General features: G+C 37.7%; 1 protein-coding gene across 2 annotated transcripts in view; it reads left to right on the top strand.

Annotated features, from left to right (window-relative positions):
* The window catches only part of USO1 (USO1 vesicle transport factor), a 98,959-nt gene extending 78,539 nt beyond the window's left edge, over positions 1 to 20,420 (top strand). For both annotated transcript variants that reach the window (XM_027600651.1, XM_027600652.1), the window contains 11 exons: positions 4,897 to 5,007; positions 5,342 to 5,460; positions 5,610 to 5,791; positions 7,106 to 7,227; positions 9,904 to 10,042; positions 11,392 to 11,555; positions 12,242 to 12,331; positions 15,088 to 15,186; positions 16,926 to 17,033; positions 18,448 to 18,663; positions 19,386 to 20,420. In XM_027600651.1, the coding sequence (XP_027456452.1) occupies positions 4,897 to 5,007; positions 5,342 to 5,460; positions 5,610 to 5,791; positions 7,106 to 7,227; positions 9,904 to 10,042; positions 11,392 to 11,555; positions 12,242 to 12,331; positions 15,088 to 15,186; positions 16,926 to 17,033; positions 18,448 to 18,663; positions 19,386 to 19,475 (1,440 nt within the window). In that variant the 3' untranslated portion in view covers positions 19,476 to 20,420. The remainder of the gene's footprint in view (positions 1 to 4,896; positions 5,008 to 5,341; positions 5,461 to 5,609; positions 5,792 to 7,105; positions 7,228 to 9,903; positions 10,043 to 11,391; positions 11,556 to 12,241; positions 12,332 to 15,087; positions 15,187 to 16,925; positions 17,034 to 18,447; positions 18,664 to 19,385) is intronic.
* Positions 20,421 to 20,717: the final 297 nt, after the last annotated feature.

The following is a 20,717-nucleotide window of genomic DNA, read 5'->3' on the forward strand; positions in this document are numbered from 1 at the left end:
ACCATAGCAATTTTGTACTTATTAATAGTTTATTTTCTTTTCATTTTGGAAAATTTAAAAAAATTAAAACTAGAAAGTAGGAATTCTACTACCCAAAAGTAACAGTTGGTTATTTTTTTTTTTTTTAAAGTAGGCTCCACACCCAATGTGGAGCTTGAACTCATGACCCTGAGATCAAGAGTTGCATGCTCTACCGACTGAGCCAGACAGGCATTCCCAGTCTTTATTTTCTATACTGTTTATTTTATTTTATTTTTTTAATTCTTTTTTTTTTTTTAAGGATTTTATTTATTTTTTTGACAGAGAGAGACAATGAGAGAGGGAACACATGCAGGGGGAGTAGGAGAGGGAGAAGCAGGCTTTCCGCTGAGCAGGGAGCCCGATGCGGGGTTCCCCTGGGATCATGACCTGAGCTGAAGGCAGACGCTTAACAGCTGAGCTACCCAGGCGCCCCTATACTGTTTATTTACATAGGAGTGATCATACATTAGATTCCATTTTGTATTCTGCATCTTTTCTTACACATATTTTCCGTGTTATTAAACACTAAATAAACATCACTTTATATGATTGCATAATATTTCACCAGATTGGTTAGCTAACCATCTCCTTATTTTCAGACATTTAATTATCTTCCATTTTCTCCATTATAAATCATGGTTTGATGAGCATCAGAATAATATAGTCTGCACAAAAGACATTCTTACACAGTCCTCACTTTGTATACTTCCAGTATGCATGACTTTTTATTAATGTAGCAAAGCAAGGAGCACCTGTATTTCACTAAGGCTTAAAAAAAAATTTATGGGGGCGCCTGGGTGGCTCAGTCATTAGGTGTCTGCCTTCAGCTAAGGTCAGGATCCCAGGGTCCTGGGATTGAGCCCCACATCGGGCTCCCTGCTCGGCGGGAAGCCTGCTTCTCCCTCTCCCACCTCCCCCTGCTTATGTTCCCTCTCTCGCTGTCTGTCAAATAAATAAAAAATCTAAAAAAAATAAATAAATAATAAAGTTCATGCCACCAATTTTACTGTTTTTTCATTTTCCCAGTTCAAACTTTATTCTGCCATCTATTTTAAATTTGGGGCATTAGTCCTACTTAGTAGGTAGAGAGCAAAGAATTGCATAACTAGAAGGGATGATTCATAGTTTATAGCACGCGTAGAATACTTATCTGTGTACCATGTGCTGTTATAAACTTTTAACAGGTATTAACCCATTTAATCCACTCCACAGCTTAATGAAATGGGTATTGACTATTTCCCCTATTGAAGGATAATGATAAGGTTTCATGCTGTTGAGTTTTAGAACCAGGATACAGATCCTGGTATTCAGAGCCTATCCTTTTAATTTCTGTGTTTGAGATTATTTAATCCAAAGGCCTCTGGTTAACTGAATGAGGGAATTGGGGCCCACATAGCATATTGAATTTGTACAAGGTAGGGCAGTGGAAGATTTGGTTCTTCTAATTCCCAGCCAAATGTTTTCACTGATACCATACTGCCACTCTTAGAATTAAATTCAGTCTTTAAAAATATATGTACGTACTTTAAAATACATATATGTATATACATGATTTAGAAATCAAAATGATATAAAAAGTATAGAGTAAGAAGAGTTGGCCCCACCCACCTCTGTCGTGGTTCCCTGCCTCCTATTATTTATTTCTTCTATTGTCTTCAGGTGCTTTTTATGCATAGCCACTGGTTTGTTTGTTTGTTTTCCAACCTAATAACCATTTTGAACCACCAGCAAAATCAAATAAGATTGCAGTGGGTTAGATTATGTAATTCCCCACAACCTCACGAACAGTATGTTATCAGACTTGTGTTTTTGCCAACTTATTGAGAGGTAAAAAATGTTATCTTAGTTTTAATTTGCATTTCTCTTTCCAAAAGGTTGAATAACTTTCTATATGTTTATACACCACTTAAAGTTTTTCTGTGAACTCTCATTTCTTACAGTTCATATCATCTCATTTTTCTGTTGGGTTGTTAAATCATTTCTAATTTTATAGGAACTCATTTTATATTAAGGAATTCAACCCTTATCTGTGATAAGTTACAAATATATTTTTCCTGATACGTCATTTGTTTTTTGACCTTGGTGTTTTATTTTGGATCTTTTTTTTTTGTATCAGACTTTTATTGCTTCTACATTTTAAAGATTTTTTTATTTATTCATTTGAGACACAGAGATACAGAGAGAGAGAGAGAGAGAGCATGAGCAGGGAGAGAGGCAGAGGGAGAAGGAAAAGCAGGCTCCCCGCCAAGCCAAGGAGCCCGACGTGAGGCTCGATCCCAGGACCCCGGGATCATGACCTGAGCCGACGGCAGACGCTTAACCATCTGAGCCACCCAGGCGCCCCTGCTTCTACATTTTATATCATACTTAGAAAAGGCCTTCCCCACTTAAAGATTTTAACAAACTTGCCCATATTTTCATCTCATTCTTTCTGGTTTCGTTTTTTGCATTTACTTAAATGTTTGTTCAGTTTTTTTTTTTGAGCTATCTGATAGCTTTAGATAGCTAGCTAGTTGTCCCAACATTTTATAAGTCCTCCTGTATCCCACTAATGGTTATATGCTATCTTTTTACTGAATTCCCATTTGTAGATGAATCATTTCTGAATTTTCTGTTCTATCCCTTGATCCCTGTCTGTTTATGACCTAGTATCACCTCATTACTCTTTTTCTTTTCTTTTCTTTTTTTTTCACAGTTTATTCTTGCTTTTTTATTTTTCCATATGAGCTGAGAACCAAGTTGTTTAGTTCAGTGGGGAGAAGAAAAACCTTTTGGTATTTTTATTTGGATTACATAAATTTTATAGATTAATATAGCATTAATATCTTCATGATTTTGAGTTTTTCTGTCGAAGGACATGGTGTCTTTCTACGGATTTAGGTCTATTTTGTGCTCTTTAGGAGTGTTTTTAAATTTTCCTTGTGTAGTTTTTTTTTTAAAGGTTTATTTATTTATTTTAGAGAGAGAACAGGGTGGGAGGGCACAGAGGGAGAGAGAAAATCTTGAAGCAGACTCCCTGCTGAGCCTGGAGCCTCGATTGGGGGGTGGTGGGCAGGGCTCAGTCCCAGGACCCTTAGATCATGACCTGAGCTGAAATCAAGAGTCTGCCATTTAACCTTAATCGACTGAGGCACCCAGGTGCCCCAGCCTCATTTTGGTGTTACACAGTTTTGGTTAGGCTCATTGCTGAGTACTTTATCTTCCTTTGTTGCCATAGTTTAAGTGGGGTGGTGCATTCTATCTTGATTCTAACTAGTTTTGTTTAAGCTTTGCTTTTCTTATCCTTCAGGTAGACCCCAAAAGGTATACTTCTAGAAGATCCACATTTTTTTAAATTTTTTATTGTTATGTTAATCACCATACATCATTAGTTTTTGATGTAGTGTTCCATGATTCATTGCTTGTGTATAACACCCAGTGCTCCATGCAGAACGGGCCCTCTTTGATACCCATCACCAGGCTAACCCATCCTCCCACCCTAGAAGATCCACATTTGAATCTAGTTACATTTTGTTTATTCAGACACCAGCCAGTGATTTGATAGGATGCCCTGTATATACAATGTAGGTATTTTTGGTACTTGCAGATAGTATTCCAAGTAATAATAATTTTTTTATATATACTAGGGGAAATCAATGAAATATTAGTATTTATTTACTTGAGTAATTAGTTGAAAGTTCTCTGTGGCACATAGTCAGTTGAGAATAACTATATTTTTTAACTTTCAAATCTACTTGGATAACATGAAGTTATACCGTGGGCATAGTAATGAGAGAGAGGCAAGGAAAACGTAAGAATAATGCATCATGTAAAAGCTAATGCTTATTTGGCAGATCATTTTGAAAAAGTCTAGTTTGAATTTGTTTGATTAAATGCGAAATATACTTGAAAATAGATTATAGAAAGGCCAAGATACTGACCTCAAGGTTCATGAAATTGCAACAGTCTTGAGTGATTTTTCAAAACACAGTGATAGTTACTTTAAATCCATTCTTTGTCTGGCTTTGAATAATTGTATTTTGGATATTTTCTGAAATTACCTCAAAGTAATCCATTACTGTGCCTAATTCCATTTATTTGTTTCAAACCACCTTTGTTCTCTTAAACACAAATAGGTTATGTAATGTAATATGGGCAGTGGCAATATTATGAGCTAAGAGACTATCCCACATAGGAGATATAGATGTGTTTATTAAAATGTAGGAAAGTGTCATTTTGATGGATGTACTAGTTTTCAATATTGTTTAACTATAGTTGGCAGTGGTATAGTTAGTGGTTTGGGGCAGTTAGCTAATTTAAATAAATCTTTTTCTTCATTATATTTGTGATTCTTATCTGGCATGTTGTGAGTTTGCAACATGGTTTATTTATTACTCTTGTTAGGGAATATATTCTCTAATGGAATTTGACTAAATAATTCAGGAGATTATTTCTTTTTATTTTTCCCGATATTTTTTGAAGGAGGTAGAATTTGTCCTTTTATCAGAAACTTGTTTTTAAAATTTTGATTGAAACATCTAGGCAAATTTATGTTATTATAAAGTGTTTTTGGATTGATAAATTTTTTCAAGTATCCACATCATGCGTCTCCCTTAGCAGACCAGGTTTTTCCACTAGTAGTATTTTAGATAACTTGATATATGTTTATGAACATAAATCAATTCTAATTTCTGCTCTCTATTCATTTTGGGAAGTACAGCCCATAGAGGACACAAGAATGCATTCTCTTGTTCAATTTTTTATGTGTGGATTCCTAACATATCTTTTAGAAGATGTTAAAGATATTTTAATGCAAATGGAGAGGGATCTTAGGGCAACATTAAGTTTGAAAAAAAAATAAAATGAGACTTCTGTCAACTTATCTATTTATTGCAGGGAAGCAAAATACAGACAAGAGTTGGATTATTAATGCTGCTCTGTACCTGGCTAAGCAACTGTCCCATTGCAGTAACACATTTTCTTCACAATTCAGCCAATGTTCCATTTGTATCCTTTATGTTTTAGTAAGATATGAGTAAGTATTTATTCTTATTTCTTCCTCTCAATGAGAAGTAGTTCTGCATTCTAAATATTTGAATTCATCTGTGTTGCAGCTTTTCCAGCTGTTAAGGTGGTGATGATGCTTATGCTGTGTGTATATATGTGTGTGTCTGGTACCATTGTTTGTTTTATGCTTGCTCGGGCTATGTTTTATGTTTGTTTTAGCTTGATATAGAAGCTTTTGTAGAAATCCTTACATAAAATATGTGTCAAATTCAAACTGTAAAGTAAAATACTCTAGATACTATGAACCATTAGTCTCCTTAACAAAAAATTTCAGCTTACAGGACAAATTGCAGAAAATCTTGGCGAGGAAGAGCAGTTGGTCCAAGGCTTATGTGCCCTTCTGTTGGGCATTTCAATTTACTTCAATGATAACTCACTTGAGAGCTACATGAAGTAAGTAAGGGGAAAATGCTAGGGGGAAACAACCTGCTAACGTCATCAAGTGATAAGGATAAATTTTTTCTGTCAAAGTATAATGTAGACCAAGTTTTATGTTTTGTTATGATTTTTTTTAAAGCATCTCAATATGCTTATCTCTGTAGAGAGAAATTAAAACAACTAATAGAGAAGAGGATTGGCAAAGAAAACTTCATAGAGAAACTAGGATTTATTAGCAAACATGAGTTGTATTCCAGAGCATCTCAGAAACCACAGCCAAACTTTCCCAGTCCAGAATACATGATATTTGATCATGAGTTTACGAAGCTGGTAAAAGAACTTGAAGGTAAGACAAAGTTTATATTGATTTTCATTAAAAAATACCTATGATTGGGCGCCTGGGTGGCTCAGTTGGTTAAGCGACTGCCTTCGGCTCAGGTCATGATCCTGGAGTCCCGGGATCGAGTCCCACATCGGGCTTCCTGCTCAGCAGGGAGTCTGCTTCTCCCTTTGACCCTCTTCCCTCTCATGCTTTCTATCTCTCATTCTCTCTCTCTCTCAAATAAATAAATAAAATCTTAAAAAAAAACAACCTATGATTATTTTGTATATGTATATTTTGGACACAGCCCAAAGTAGGGTTTTTTTTTCCTAGCTCTTGGCCTATAGTTCATTGAAGGATTTTTGGCATTCATTAAGATTGGAAAGACTATGTCTTATCTGTCATGCAGTTAGGCCATATGTTTTTGCTGATTAAGTCTTAATAATAAAATAGGATTTAAATTTTTTTTTTTTTTTTTAAGATTTTGTTTATTTGGGGGACGCCTGGGTGGCTCAGTTGGTTAAGCAACTGCCTTCGGCTCAGGTCATGATCCTGGAGTCCCGGGATCGAGTCCCACATCGGGCTCCCTGCTCAGCAGGGAGTCTGCTTCTCCCTCTGACCCTCTTCCCTCTTGTGCTGTCTCTATCTCATTCTCTCTCTCAAATAAATAAATAAATAAATTCTTAAAAAAAAAGATTTTGTTTATTTTAGAGAGAGCTTACGCGTGCATGCGCACTTGTGAGTGGGGAGAGGGACAGAAGGAGCGGGAGAGAATCTTTTTTTTTTTTTTAGATTTTATTTACTTATTTGTCAGAGAGAGAACACAAGCAGGGAGAGAAAGAAGCAGGCTTCCTGCTGGGCAAGGAATCCGATGCGGGGCTCAATTCTAGGCCCCCGGGATCAAGACCTGAGCTGAAGGCAGACGCTTAACCAACTGAACTACCCAGGCGTCCCAGTGGGAGAGAATCTTAAGCAGACTCTGTGCAGAGTGCAGAGCCCAATGTCGGGGTTCGATCTCCAAACCCTGAGATCATGACCTGAGCTGAAATCAAGGGTTGGTCGTTTAACCAACTGAACCGCCCAGGTGCCCCAGATTTTAAATGTTTAAAATACTTTTTTTTTTTAAGATTTTATTTATTTGACAGAGACAAAGCGAGAGAAGGAACACAAGCAGGGGGAGTGGGAGAGGGAGAAGCAGGCCTCCCGCTGAGCAGGGAGCTGGGCGCGGGGCTCAATCCCAGGACCCCGGGATCACGACCCGAGCCGAAGGCAGACGCTTAATGACTGAGCCACCCAGGCACGCCTTAAAATACATTTTTAATAAGCTTTCTTTTATAGGTGTGATAACTAAGGCTATTTATAAATCCAGTGAAGAGGATAAAAAAGAAGAAGAGGTGAAGAAAACATTAGAACAGCATGACAGTATTGTGACTCACTACAAAAATATGATTCGAGAACAAGTACGTACTGATAAATTGTAAACACTGATGTACTGATACTTTTCTACTTTGGGGAAGAATCTTTCCTGGCATTTCATATGCAAGAAGATACAGAAAGTAAAGCTCATTTTCCTAAATAATTCAAAACTATCTGAGTATTCAACAAACTGAGAGCTTAATATCGTGCTAAGCATTGTGCAGGATGTTTTGGATAAAGGCATGAATCAGACATGTTCCCCTATCACAGTCATAGTGAGAGAAAACTACAAATAGGGTATTGTGACACACATAACATACTAAGTCTAGTGATGCAGCTCCTGGAAGGTATGTGGCAGCAGAGAGGCACCTAATTTAGCTAGGTAAGAGCAGGGGCTTGGAGAAAACAGAATGTGAGTGCCAAACGGATAGCTAGGAATAAGCTGGGCAAAAGGAAAGATCGGGAAGAGGGGCAGGACATGTTACTGGCATGAACATAGAACAGCACTTGGTGGCTGCACCAGCTAGAAATTTGAAAGGCAAGGCCAGAGGGAGGGACCTCCAGAAAGAGGTGGTTGTGGTGGGCTAGGGGAGGGACCTGGGGCGCTGATGGTGATAACAGCTGCTATGTTTTGTCTATTGTGTTCTAAGTGCTCACAAAACACAATTTAAACACTATTTCATTTAATTTCCATAGCATCCTTACAAAGTAGTTAATATCTTCATTTAAGAATAAATTGAGGAATCTGAGACTGAGAGAATTTAAACTTGTCTAGGGTCACTCAGTCGTTGGTGGAACAGGATTCAAAAGCATGTGTTACTGGGACTCTCAAATGCTATATAGAGGGGGCAGACCTGAGAAATGTAGAAACCAAAGCGGATGAAAATGGCAGGATGGGGTAATGATTGGATGTGGATGTGAGGGAGCATGGAGGGTCAGATATGATCCTGAGATCTCCATCTTGCACGACTGAGTAGATTATGCTTAGAACAAGAGGGAGCTGATTTATTAGAGTGGAGAATGGTGATTAAAGTCGAAACTACCCTCTTGAAATCATCAATTGACATTTTCTCGGCAGGATACCAGAACCTCCACACTTGGATTGTGTTGAGCCCCTTAAACTTTCCATTACATTTCTTCAAAGTGTGTTTCTTTTTTTTTTAATTTTATTTTATTATGTTATCACCATGCATCATTAGTTTTCGATGTAGTGTTCCATGATTCAAAGTGTGTTTCTTGTTCTTTTCTTTCATTTAATTCTTCATCGTGGTATATACCTTGACAGGAATCCTAAAAAGTGCTGCAGTATTATCTGGAAAATGAGATTACTGAGGTTATTAAAATGCTAGGGTCATTAAAAACAGTACACTGGTGGCTGTCCCTGTGGGGCAGTTGCACCCCCTTCCCTGCACTGCCCTCCACCCCTGCTGACTCTGCATAGCTTCAGGCAAGTGTGGCAAGAGCTTGGGTAGAGCTCTCTAAACGAGAACCGCCTGTGTGTTCTTCCCCACAGTCTATATTGTTAAGATTGGAATTCTAAGAATAAAAATATAGTGGTATATTTAGCATTCAGTCTGAGCTTTTCAGTTTATAAGCAGATCAGTAAATTAGAATCATCTTTAACGATTCAGATTTAAATCATTAAACTACCCATGGTTATTAGGATTTTTCATCTATATTTTAGTACGAATATGGAGTCATTTCCAGATGGCAAAATGTAATATCTTTAGAGCAATGGAAAAGAAATACTTGGAATGTGATGTTACAGCCTACACTTGGGGCTGATAAATATGGTTAATTTAGAAGAAGAAAAGAGTGATTTGACACAATTACCATAATGAGTCTGCTTTAGAAATGTTAATTTTAAATATTCTCACCATTTAAAATGCCATTTGACAATTAGGCAACAAGCATTGAGAACTATAAAATGTTTATCTATAAACTGAATGACGTTTGAGAATCCATCCTAAGGAAATTCTTCAGAATTCAGGAAAACAAAAATATGACTGCGATATTTATTTTAATATTATTTATTATTTAGAAAAATGGAAAGCAGCCTCGGTGTTGCTTTTAAATGTAAATTATATTGCATCTACTGATACTGAGTAAACATTAAAAGTTATGATTGCGAAAAAGTAGCAGTATGAGGAACTAACAATTGAATAGTAAGTAAAGGCTTCAAAATGACATATGGACTGAGTATGACACATTTAAAACACTTGAATTGGGAAAAAATTAGCAGAAGATAAAGAAATAGATCAAATTCCAACTAGTTATATTAGGGTGGTGAGAGTTGGAAGTTCTTTTCTTGGCCTTCTAAATGTTCTGTTCTAGAATTATCTTTTATGTTAAAAGTAGTGTAGATGCATGTATATATATACTAAGTTTCTTAAATAGTTTGGTATAAATTTCTTAAGTGGTTTGATGGACCATAAAATGGAGTTTTTAAAATTGACCGTCCCCTACCCCAGTAACTGCAGTGAGATATCAGGCTGTGCCATGGTGCTTATTAATGGGGCCTTGCTGGAAATTGTACAGTTCTGCATGTTAATTGACTTTGGTGCATACATTAATGTATTATTACTTAATTGTTGAGTGATTCTGGAAGCGTTGAATACTTTAACACCACGACGCAAAATAATCTCTGATTTTTAATTTGTTCCTTTTCCTAATGCTAATTAGTGTAAATTAAAACACTTGAATTATGTTTTGTTTCACAGGATCTGCAACTTGAGGAACTAAAGCAGCAGATTTCTACGTTAAAATGTCAAAACGAACAGCTCCAGACAGCGGTCACACAGCAAGTATCTCAGATTCAGCAACACAAAGATCAGTACAACCTTCTTAAAGTACAGCTAGGTAGGTAGAGCTAGCCATAATTATTACAGTGTCCCCGGAGGTGGACTGAGTCAAGTAGATTATTCTTGTGCACTAGTCTTTCTCTAACCTTAATCACTGTAACAAATAAATTTGTAAATCAGAGTTTGAACTCCCAAGTTCTTGCTACCTGTTTCAGTATCTGATCCACTGATTCTCAGCCTTGGCTGCACATTAGAATATCCTGAGACCCTTTTTTTTTTTAAGGTTTTATTTATTTATTTGACAGCACAAGCAGGGGGAGCAGCAGAGGGAGAGATGCGGGGCTCGATGCAGGGCTCGATCCCAGGACCCCAAGATCATGACCCAAGCCAAAGGCAGACGCTTAACCGACTGAGCCACCAAGGCGCCCTCCCCCCCTTTTTTTTAAATGCCACCCATACAGAGACCCCACTCAAGTTTCTGATTTAATTAGTTGGGGTTAGAGCCAAGCATCAATAATTGTTACAAGCTGCCTGGGTGATTCCGATGTATAGCCAGCTGGGAATGACTTCTCTAACCTGTCTATCTCCTCATCTGCAAAATGGAACTGATAATAGCATCTGTGTCAGCTGAGAATTAAACGAAATAATATATATAAAATTCTAGTTCATTACCTGGCACATGAAAAGAGGCAAATGCTTGTAAATAGTATCATCCTATAGTGCTATGATTGGAATGCTAGCTATTTAGAAATACAGTTTGTTTTATTTATATGAAGGTGACTAAAATTTTCAGAAAAAAATTACCTCTTTCACTTCCTTATTTATAACTATAATTTGTCAGTTATTTTAGTACATATAGAAAGCTACTCCTTTGTGAAGGTTTTAAAAGGGATTTTGTTTTCTCTTATATTTATTGACCAAATTGGAATTGAAACTACTGTAACTTTTTTAAGATTTATTTATTTATTTTAGAGAGGTGGGAGGAGCAGAGGGAGGGGGAGAGACAGAATCCCAAGCAGACTCTGCCCTGAGCACAGAGCCCAACATGGGGCTCAATCTCACGACCCTGAGATTATAACCTGGGTGGAAACCAAGAGTTGGACGCTTAACCGACTCAGCCACCCAGGAGCCCCGAAACTACTGTAATTCTTAATTATAGATCACCAAACCATGCAGTTTAGTCTTAATAAGACTATGGTGTTTTTCTTCCCAGAAACCTGAAAATATCATCACTTCACCATTTCTATCAAATATGCTGTTTTGCAAAAATGAAATGTGCTTATAAAAGTGCTGCCAAAGAAATTGAATTAAGGAAATTTTATATTTTTATATTTAAATCTTTTCATTCAAGAAATGAAAAGCTTAAGTTTCATGCTGGCTTTTCAAATTTTATTCCTGTCTTAATAGGAAAAGATAATCAGCATCAAGGTTCTTACAGTGATGGGACTCAGGTGAATGGCATTCAACCAGAAGAAATTGGTAGGTTACGAGAAGAGATAGAAGAATTAAAAAGTAATCAAGAACTTTTACAAAGCCAGCTGGCTGAAAAGGACTCTCTGATTGAAAATTTGGTGAGTAAATGTTAAAAAAAATTTAAGAGGTCAAAAGTAATTCTCATTATCCTGCTTGTTTATTTTCCTGGATCTCTTAAGCCAAAGTGTCATAGTAAGGTTTTAGAATATGAGCTTTGGGGGGGCACCTGGCTGGCTTAGTTGGTAGAGCATGTGATTCTTGATCTCGGGGTCATGAGTTTGAGCCCCACATTTAGCACAGAGTTTACTTAAAAAAAAAAAAGAATATGAGCTTTGGTGTCAGACTGTCTAAAGCTTCAACTTTCTGACTTATTGAATTTAAGCAACTTAGTTAACCTCTTTACACTTGTTTCCTGATCTATGAATTGGTAGTGGTCGTATCTGTTTTGTTATTGTGAGAATTAAATGAGCTACTCCGTATAAAGCTCTTTTAATACATGGAAATCATTCTGTAAATACCTGTATTTAATGTTCTTTCTCCATATGACCTCTTGAGTGCTTAGATTTAATAAATTACTTGGTATAAGTATAAATTTATTAGCTATGGAAAAGTTGTAGACGGTGTGTGCTATGTTGAAGTTTTATCTTGGATATAAAAACTGAAATGTTGGTGTGAAGTTTTGGTAAACCTCTACAAGGCATAGCTTATATATGTACAGCTTTGTTTGGTTCCCTCTCTCTTCAGACTGAATTGATTTCATAGTTCATTTCTATGCTCTTTGTAGAAATCTTCCCAAGCATCACCTGGCACAAATGAACAGTCTTCAGCAACAGCTTCTGCTAGAGATTCTGAACAAATTGCAGAATTAAAACAGGTAATTTTCTGGCTTGATCCAAGTTCTAGTTTGTGTTGTTTTAATTGTAGTAGAGTAACAGCCGTGTAGTTTCATTACTCAAGAACTACTTTGTTAGTGTAAGCAAAACTTGATAGTGAAGAGAGTTATTTGAAAGTCCAGAAGGTTTTTTAATTATATGGTAATGGTATTTTGCTTTTTATTAAGTGTTTCTATTTTTTAATTGTGTTCTTTATAACAGATTTGAGCATCTCACTCAGGTTATTTGTAGATTATCCGTGAACTAACAATTAAGGAAAATTTAAGTATATTTATAAGCTGCAAATATGAAGATATAAAATCTTATGCCTAATTTTCATATACTATTGACCATGACAATTGCATGGCTAAATGTATTGAGCATTTAAACCATTCTGTGCAGAAGAATGTTTGTTTTTAGAATTGGAAAATGGAATAAATTTGTGTATATCTCAATTAGATGACTACCTAAAAAGCAAAACAAACTTTTTCTGCTGTAGTAATTTATAATATCTAGAAGAGCAAATTAAATTTTTTCCTATTTGGTTATTTGTAATATTTATAATTTCCTATGAGACTTGGTAGTGCACATTTAACTTTATCCGATGAGAATATTAAATGTATTTGTTCAAGAAAAGAGCCAGAAAAGAAGGAAAAGAACTACTTATGTATAGAATTAAATATTGGAAGAAAAGCCTAGAAAAGTATCAGATTGCTCATTTGTATAACATCCCTAAACAAGTTGTGTTTTTTCCTTATAAAATTTTCTTTCTTTCCTCCTTTCCTTTGTCTTCTGTCCTACCCTCCTTCCTTCCTTTCTTATAAAAAAGGAACATATGTTTCTTCTGTTTCTTTTTAACAAACAAAAAAAAGTAATACTAAAGGAAGAAGTGAACAACCCCGCCAACCTAGGACTGACTTCCTTCTCCTCCACTAGTCATGCGGTCCTAGCCCACTAACATGGCTGATCTGAGAGAAGAATGATTGTATGCAGAGAAACTGTGTCATATTTTGATAATGTCCATGTACCCCAGAGTAGATTCTACAGTCAAGCTTTTCAAAAAAAATCATTTGTCATTAAGGATTTATAAGTTGTAAGTTCGTGTGAGGAAAATTAATATGCCACTTTGGTTTTATGAAGTCTACCTACACTAGAACTGTATTAAAATTAAAGGGAATTAAGTTATTAATAAATGATCTTAGTTTGTAAGTCCTAAGTAAAAATTTTACTCTGTGTTTCCCAGTGAAACTTTAGATATTTCTAAAGAAGACAATTGCCTTTGGTTTTTTACTTTCTGTAATTTATTTTCTTTTATCAATTTTACATCATTAAAAAGATATTTTGGGACGCCTGGGTGGCTCAGTTGTTAAGCATCTGCCTTGGGCTCAGGTCATGATCCCAGGGTCCTGGGATCGAATCCCGCATGGGACTGGCTCCCTACTCAGTGGGAAGCCTGCTTCTCCCTCTCCCACTCCCCCTGCTTGTGTTCCTGCTCTCATATTCTCTCTCTCTGTCAAATAAATAAATACAATCTTTAAAAAAAAAATATTTTAAATGAGTTTTGTTTCTTATAATATATAGTAAAATCCTGTATAAAAAAGAAAACTAATATTGTCCATAATCTCAGTGTCTATATAATGTCTATGTAATTCATTTAGATAACTGAAAAAAAACAAGTCAGAGGAAAGCCACATATGTTCATGATAGAAAGTTTTCAGAGAACAAAAGAGCTTTTTGCATGACAGTGTCCCACCATTTACCTCATGTCTGCAGACATTGTCAAATATTGTGAGGGAGATTCCCCTGGTTAAGAGCATGGTTATGTGCATTTTTGGTGGGGAGAGGGCAAGAAGGTTGGGAATTTCAACATTAATGATATATAAACTTTTGATTAATTCCCTCCTTTTCACTACAGTACTAACTACTTTCATCTATATTGGGAGGCCTGCAGTCTAAAAATGTCCTGTTTTGCCTTTCCAAATAATAAATGTCTAGTCTTTGGCCAGGAGAAGAGGAACAGTTGCCTGATGCATGAGATTGGAACAGGGATCCCGTGGTCTTCCTAAGCAGACTTCAGCCAGCCCCGCTGTTTTTGACCCCATTTTTACCCACACTTCCAGAGATACCTGGTGGTACCAGATCCCAAGCCTTTTAGTAGTCATGCATTGCAAGTCAGGTAGCAGATCGACTTTCTGGAACATCACTTTAGGTTTTTAGCTTTCTCAGGTGTGCTGCGGTCAGTTACCACTGCCATTTGCTTTCTGAAATTCTCCAATTTTATTGCTCTTATTCTTATTCTCTTTGTCTTTGTGGGTTTCTCTCTCCCTTCCCCTCTCTCCCTCCCTCCCTCCTTCCCTCCTTCCCTCCTTCCCTCCCTCCCTCCCTCCCTCCCTCCCTCCCTCCCTCCCTCCCTCCCTCCTCCCTCCCTTCCTTCCTTCCTTCACTCCCTTCCTTCCTTCCTTCCTTCCTTCCTTCCTTCCTTCTTTCCCTTCTTCCCCCACCTTATGATTATTTTTTACATGGGATCCCAGGAAGAAGCAGAGGTGAATATGTATAAGGAACTTGCTTAATTCTCCATCTTGAACCCAAAGTTCAAGGATAGTTTTTTTTAGAATTAGATTTTGAAACTTGGAGGTTGTGATTTTTAGAGAGAGGGGCCAAGAAAGGAAATAATTTTAAATTTCTTCCTGTAAATAGACATTTCCTTGTTGAAATTAATGCTATTTCATGTTACAACTCAATTATTTTTGTCTCCTAGGAACTGGCAACATTAAAATCACAGTTAAACTCACAATCTGTGGAGATCACCAAACTGCAGACAGAAAAGCAGGAGCTGTTACAGAAAACAGAAACATTTGTATGTTAATTATTACTTTTTTTTCCCTGCAAGATAGTAAACACAAGGTTAAGATGTTATTTCTCAGCCACTCTGTAATAGAAGCCAATGTGTCGGAGAGGATAGCACCTTCCCTTTAGGTGACTTACTGGCCACAGTTCTAGTCACATAGGCTTCTGGGCTGTGGTGGCAGCCACATTACAGTCAGACTCCCCAGGTGCGTGTAATCAGTTATTTAATGGTTCATTTTGCTGGTATTTTGTATTTTATCCCATCTGTGTCCCCTTCAGTCCATCAGTCCAAGCTGGCGGTTTTCTGCTGGTCTGGAATTGTCAAAAGCCTTCTTAGTAACCATGTCATACACAGGGATCCAAGCCATCAGACAAGAAGGCCCTCCTGGATCATGCTGTCTCTATTCCAGCTTCTGCTGAAATGGTTGATTGCGTCCTTGGTATTTCAGCAGAACATGCTTTGTCATTTATTGCAATAGGGATAGGCTGAGAATTTTCTAAATCTTCACGTTCCGATTTCCTTTTGCTTAACATTCCTTCTTCAAGTTATTTCTCTCCTGTCACAGTTTACTGTAGGCATCAAGGAGAAACCGTGCCACACCTTTAATACTTTGCTTAGAAATCACCTCAGCAAAATATCCAAGTTCATCGCTTATAAGCTCTACTTTCTACAAAGTACTGAAACACAATTCAGCCAATTACTTTGCCACAAGGACCACCTTCCTCTACTTTCCAGTAACATGTTCTTCATTTCCATTTGAGGCCTCACCAAAACTACCTTTCCATCCATATTTCTACCAACATTCTATTCATGATGATACGTTTTCTCCAAGACCCTAGAAGCTTTCTCTCTTAATTCCCCTTTTTTCCTGAGCGTTCACCAGAGTTGCCTTTAACGTCCGACAGTCTCTTCAAGGCAGTTTCGGCTTTGTCTGACATGCACCTCAAAGCTCTTCCAGCCGCTAACAATTCTGAAAGCCCTTCCACATTTTTAGGTATTTGTTAAATCAGCACCCTCTTTCCCAGTTCTTTGTAGAAAAAAGGCAGGGAAAGATTGGAAAACCATGATTTAGGAGTACTTCCTAGAGCACTTAAGAAAATCTGCATTTTGGGTGGCACAGTCGGTTAAGTGTCTGACTCTTGGTTTTGGCTCAGGTTGTGATCTCAGGGTCATGAGATCGAGTCCCACATCATCAGGCTCCACGCTCTGCTCAGTCCGCTTGAGTTTCTCTCCATCTCCCTCTGCTCCTCCCCCCCCATGCTTGCTCTCTCTTTCTCTCTCTCTCAAATAAATAAAATCTAAAAAGCCAAAAAAAAAAAAAAAAAACTTTACATTTCACCAGTTAATAGCATTCAGCTCAATTTCCCCAGCTGCCTCTCTGAGCTAACAGTGTGGACTTAACTTACAGAAATATTGTGAGGAAAGGGCTTTGAGAACTATTCTCTGCTTATTAAGTGCTGTTACTGCTCTGGTCTGACCTTGAGGCTGCCTAACCCAGCCTCCTTCGTGCTGGCTGAGATCTGATGCCGCAGGTCTCCTGCCTCAGCCCCAGCGCCCTGCTCCACTGTTGGCACCGCGGCCTTCCAGGGAGAGCGCTGTAGTGTGTGTCAGTACACAAGGAATTCTGTTTTCGGTTACTGGACATACAGTTTCAAAATAGCGAGAAAATTAAATCACATTTGGGATTTCACCTTGGTTGTGCTTTAAAGAAACTTTTTTTTGTTCCCCTCTCCAATTTCTACCTTGAGGCAAAGTCAGCTGCCGCACCAGGAGAGAGTGGAGCTGGAATGACTGCAAAGGCCACTGATGGGGATGGCCGGCTGTCGGTGTTGCTACAGGACATGAACGACTTGAAGGTTGCTCTGTGGTGGAGCTTTTACTTATTGCATAGCCTATGACATAAACTCCAAGAGACTTGATCTGATTTCATGTAGTTTCTCAAATCTTTAGATGTATGAGGAAAGCTAATAGGGTGTAATTTTCGCTCACAACGTGTGCATTGCTATTTGGATGAGTGAGGATGGTACAAGTGGAGATTTTTAAGTGCCATTTCAAATACTGATAGCGCATATATAAAGCAAGAATGTGTATGAATGTACTTTGAAAGCAGAGATCATCGAAAGTTCAATTTTCTTGTCAATCTCTCATCACAAAAGGAAATAAAGAGTACAGGGGCACCTGAGTGGTGCAGTTGGTTAAGCGTCTGACTCTTGGTTTCCGCTCAGGTCATGAATTCAGGGTCGTGAGATCAAGCCCTGTGTTGGGCTCCACGCTCAGCACAGAGTCTGCTTGAGATTCTCTCCCTCTCCCTCTGCCCCTCCCGCTCGTGTTCTCTCTCTCTCAAATAAATAAATAAATCTAAAAACATTTTTTTTAAGATTTTATTTATTTATTTGACAGAGAGAGACAGGGCAAGAGAGGGAAACACAAGCAGGGGGAGCGGGAGAGGGAGAAGCAGGCTTCCCGCCGAGCAGGGAGCCCGATGCGGGGCTCGATCCCAGGCCCCTGGGATCATGACCTGAGCTGAAGGCAGACGCTTAACGACTGAGCCGCCCAGGTGCCCCTCTAAAAACATTTTAAAAAGAAGTAAAGAGTACAGGTTTGGCTAAAACACAAGCCACACGTAGGCTTTCCATTAGGCTAAGGACGCAGGCACAATAGATCCTGCCAGCCTATGTGACAGAAAAATCAGATTAAGCAACATGGAGAGAAGAATGAGGTAAAAGTAACAAAACTAAAAGGCACGAATACAACCATGGAAAAGAGAAGATAATGTGTGATTGTGCCTTTCGGATTGTGGTCGGATTATTTTATCTTTAAGCCATGGATTTTATTTGCAGCTACTTTTCTTTCCCATTTGATTGTATGCATGAAGTTGGGATAAAAAAATTTTTTTAACCTGAGTTCTAATTCTTATGCCCATCAGGCTTTCCTGTAAAATGTTTTGTGTCTTTATTTATTCCTCCGGTTATCTGAAATGGTATTATCTCTTAGGGTTTTTTTTGAAAAATAGCTACTTAAAACTATTTTTTGGATGTTAAACTCTATTTTTCACAATAACTATCTTTGGTGTGTGGCCTAACATAAATTCTCATGTTACTGGAGGAGTGTGTGTGTGTGTGTGTGTTCTCTCCCCAAAACCTCCACCCCCCAAAACCCTCAGATTGTCATAGAAAGAATGAACCTAAAAATAAAAGAATGAAGCTATTTGTTAAAAACCCTATGAGAGTGAATACTAAGATTAGTTGATCTTCCCCTTTCTTTTCCTAGAATGAAATTAAGGCTCTGTCTGAGGAAAGAACCGCTATTAAAGAGCAGCTGGATGCATCGAACAGTACCATTGCTATTTTACAAAATGAGAAAAACAAGCTCGAGATGGATATTACAGATTCTAAAAAAGAACAGGATGACCTGTTGGTGCTGTTGGCTGATCAGGATCAGAAAATATTTTCATTAAAGAATAAACTCAAGGAACTTGGTCATCCGGTAAGATCGAAATGTCTCCAAAAATGATTTACGGTATATTTTAAAGAACCCAGCCCGCTTCTGTAGCATGGCAATGTTGTGCCTCCATATCCGTATCACAGGTGTAAATACGTAGGTCCATGAATCCAGGATCGTCCGCACTGTTTTCATGGTGTTCGGTGAATCGACTTAAGACACACAGGCACAGTTTCCAGCATTTGTTAACTGTTCTCTTTTGGGCTTTGAGCCTACTAGTGAATTGATTTGCTCCTGTGGTCACAAGACTCTCATCATTCACATGTGCCATTCTCTTTTGTATGTTTGATCCACATTTGTATGTAGAGAGGTATGGTCACCTGTCAGCAAGTTAACCTGTAACATCTCATCTCATATTAAAAATGGCAGAGGGGGCACCTGGGTGGCTCAGTCAGTTAAGCGTCAGCCTTCGGCTAGGGTCATGATCTCAGGGTCCTGGGATCGAGCCCCGAGTTGGGCTCTCTGCTCAGCACAGAGGCTGCTTCTCCTTCTCACTCAACCTCTGTGCTTTTCCTCTCTGTCTCTCAAATAAATAAATAAAATCTTTTAAAAAATGCCAGAGAGCCTTGAGCAGTAAATCAAGGAAATCAGATGGCTTGTAATCTACAGTTACTGGAATAAAGAATTTATCAAAGACTATGTGTCAATATGTGTTCAATACGAAGTGATCAAATCTTAATAATGATAAGTGTGCATATTCCCTTTAGGTAGAAGAAGAGGATGAACTTGAATCCGGAGACCAGGATGATGAGGAAGATGAAGATGAAGATGATGGCAAGGACCAGGGTCGTATCTAGCTTTCAGATCTCTAGGAATGATAGAGATTGTATTATAACTTTGAAGATGGAGTCTTAAGACAGTGCTTTGGTTTGCCTCCACAGAAAATAAAGATTTAGAAACCCAAGTGGAAAACACTCACTAATAAGACTATTGATGTATTTTTTTAAATGATGCCACCCATGTTGGACACGCTAAAACTAACTTCTTGCAGAACTCACATCTTTGATTGAAATTCATCTGAATTGTCCCAAAAGATAATTTGCAAAGAATTTCAGACACTAAAAATACACCATTTTAAAGCATGTGGTGGCAGTGCTATTTATCTTAGTTTACTGGTTGTTTACATAAGTTCTGTATTTGTCTATTATTTTCACTTTTCAGAATATGTCACTTTAAGTACTAACACATTTGATTTAATGTGTATTGGAATCATTGTTTCTAAATTCAGTATTGGGCTTCTTAGCTAATGATTTCCCTTTAAAGAAATGGATTTACTTAAAGGCAAGATGGCATAGGCCGGGGGATATCATCAGCCCTCCATCCAATGTGACTCCTAGGAGGCAGGATAAGACAGTTTAGGACAAGTGCCTTGACACCTGATCTGGCTGAATTGTGTACGTCAGGGAAGAAACAGAAGGATTCTGACACACAGAGGTGAGGAGGGCGTTTCTCAGAAACTTGCAACAGCGTATTTGCATGTGGTTGGTTTTGGTTTTATTTTAAGCTAAACTTTAAAACATTACAAATTAACAGCTCATACAATTCAGGTTTAGTATCGCTATTTGATTGTCATGAAACATATTATGGATCTAGTTTTAAAAAGACCCGAACTATGATTTATATAATTTATTGGCATTTTTGCTGAATAGGTTTAAATCAGATAATAGATTTTTAAAAAGCAAATGAAGCAATGTGTCAAAATTTAATGTTTCATAATAAAAATAGATACTATGTTCACTTAATCCCTGGTCCTGGTCATGGTTCCCTTTTTTAAATTTTTGAGGAAAGTATTTTATTCTTACTAAAAGCTGAGGCAAGTGGAAGTGGTAGGAGGAGTTCTCTTCCTAAAGTACATTATTATAACTGACTGCTAAAAGCAGTCTTACCGTTCAAAACTCATTAGGATTCCGTAAGACTGGAGAGTCTAATTGGAGCAGAAGCAGAAGAGGTTGGAGAAGGGCTTGGGTGTTTCTAAATTAAGCCCTGGAGTTCTTAGCAGTGATTTCCATTTAAAGAAAGAGGTTTACTTTAAAGGCAAG

This window comes from Zalophus californianus, chromosome 2 (assembly GCF_009762305.2).
Source record: "Zalophus californianus isolate mZalCal1 chromosome 2, mZalCal1.pri.v2, whole genome shotgun sequence".
Lineage (NCBI taxonomy): Eukaryota > Metazoa > Chordata > Mammalia > Carnivora > Otariidae > Zalophus > Zalophus californianus.